At 53.0% G+C, this 1,741-nt stretch overlaps 1 protein-coding gene across 1 annotated transcript in view; it reads right to left on the bottom strand.

Annotated features, from left to right (window-relative positions):
- grid2 (glutamate receptor, ionotropic, delta 2) overlaps positions 1-554 on the bottom strand; it is a gene marked incomplete at both ends in the record, with an annotated part of 442,717 nt that extends 442,163 nt beyond the window's left edge. Inside the window, 1 exon segment of the mRNA XM_084323184.1 lies at positions 354-554. Coding sequence (XP_084179310.1) covers positions 354-554 — 201 coding nt within the window.
- Between the last annotated feature and the right edge of the window lie 1,187 nt (positions 555-1,741).

The following is a 1,741-nucleotide window of genomic DNA, read 5'->3' as shown; positions in this document are numbered from 1 at the left end:
ATCTAAGATCAGGGCGAACACCACAAGTGAGTGGAGAAGGTCTGAAGAAGCTCGACTTTGTTTCCACCACAGCTGACATCTGGACAGCTAACAACAGAAGCTAAACAGGTTGTATATTGAACAAGTAATGTAACTAGTAACATAACAAATTACTTTGATACAATGTAATCATTGTGATTATAATTGTGATTATTTTCAAAGGAGTAATCAGTAATAAGTAACTAATGCCACGTCCTGAGTAACTTGCCAAACACTGGTCGTAGCCATAACAACCAATAATGTCTCTTGTCGTGCACGACCATAAGGTAGCGGGCATGTGCCGGGGCCCCATGTAGCTCTCCGCATAGGTCAACCTGAATGTGCTCCCACGGCGCGGACGGCCACGGGGTCGGGGTGAGGGGTGCTGTAGCCGGCTGGCCCGTTTTCCCACTCAGCAGGCAGCAGGTACAGTTGCGCACCAGCTCCTCTACGTCGCTGTCTATGTGAGGCCACCACACTGTGTCTCTGCAGCGTTGTTTCAACTTAACCACCCCCAGGTGGCCGTCGTGCGCCATGTGCAATACCCTGGCCCTCAGCGCCTCTGGTATAATAGCGCGGTCGAAAGACAATCGACAATGACAACTTCCCTGAGAACAACAACACAGAATCGAAAAGCAAAGTCATCCAGGCCACAGAGAAGAAGTTATGATAGATGTGATGTTTTATGTTTTGAATCGTTTCTGAAGTCACTGGGCATTGGTTCTATAAGTAAATATAGCTTATTATAGCCAATAAGCAAATTTCCCAAAAAGCTGCCGTGTTCTTTAACCCTTTCACTGCCGCACTACCAAAACAGTTAACCCTTTCATTGCGACAAAACACAGAAGGTTAACCCTTTCACTGCCACAAGCAGCTGGTTACTATCACACTACAGACGGTTAATGCGGTGATAGTAGAGGGTTAACCTTCTGACGTGTGGCAGTGAAAGGGTTAAGCAGCAGGAACCAGCTCCTCTACGTCGCTGTCTATGTGAGGCCACCACACTGTGTCTCTGCAGCGTTGTTTCAACTTAACCACCCCCAGGTGGCCGTCGTGCGCCATGTGCAATACCCTGGCCCTCAGCGCCTCTGGTATAATAGCGCGGTGACCGCGGGCGAGGCACACCTCCCCCAGCAGGAGAGCTCGTCGCGGACTCGGCGGTAGGGGAGCAGTCTGTCCTCCACCGTGGCTGGCCAGCCGTCCTGGATATAGGCACGGAGATTTGCAAATGTCTCATCTTCAGCCGCAGCTTGCTGCAGCTCAGCCAGCGTGACTACTACGCTGAGCGGTCCATGCAGCATGTGGACCCTGTTCAGGACTCGCCTCACCCGCCTCTTTTGTCGTAGAGACGGCTCTTGAAAGAAGGTCAGCTACCGTGTTAGAGCACCCCGGCATAAACTCAAGTCATAAAATCAGCCCACCTCAGTAGCCTCATAGGCTTGTGCCCCGCCCCTCGGGTCGCCAGCAGCGCTGTCAGAGACTGATGATCTGTGCGAATGGTGAACGCCCTGCCATACAGGTAGACATGCCAGCGTTCGCAGGCCCACAGACAGGCGAGGGCCTCCCTTTCCCCCACCGAGTATTTCTGCTCGGCTGGTGTGAGGGCCCGAGAGGCAAAAGCCACTGGACGCTCTACCCCTCCATGAACCTGGGATAGCACGGCACCGAGCGCCACCCCAGAGGCGTCACAGGTGACCAAGGTGGGCGCGGTCAGGCTGAAATG

The sequence above is a fragment of the Notolepis coatsorum genome (assembly GCF_963971535.1).
Source record: "Notolepis coatsorum genome assembly, chromosome: 10".
NCBI classification, from domain to species: domain Eukaryota; kingdom Metazoa; phylum Chordata; class Actinopteri; order Aulopiformes; family Paralepididae; genus Notolepis; species Notolepis coatsorum.
This window is presented reverse-complemented; position numbering and strand designations above follow the sequence as displayed.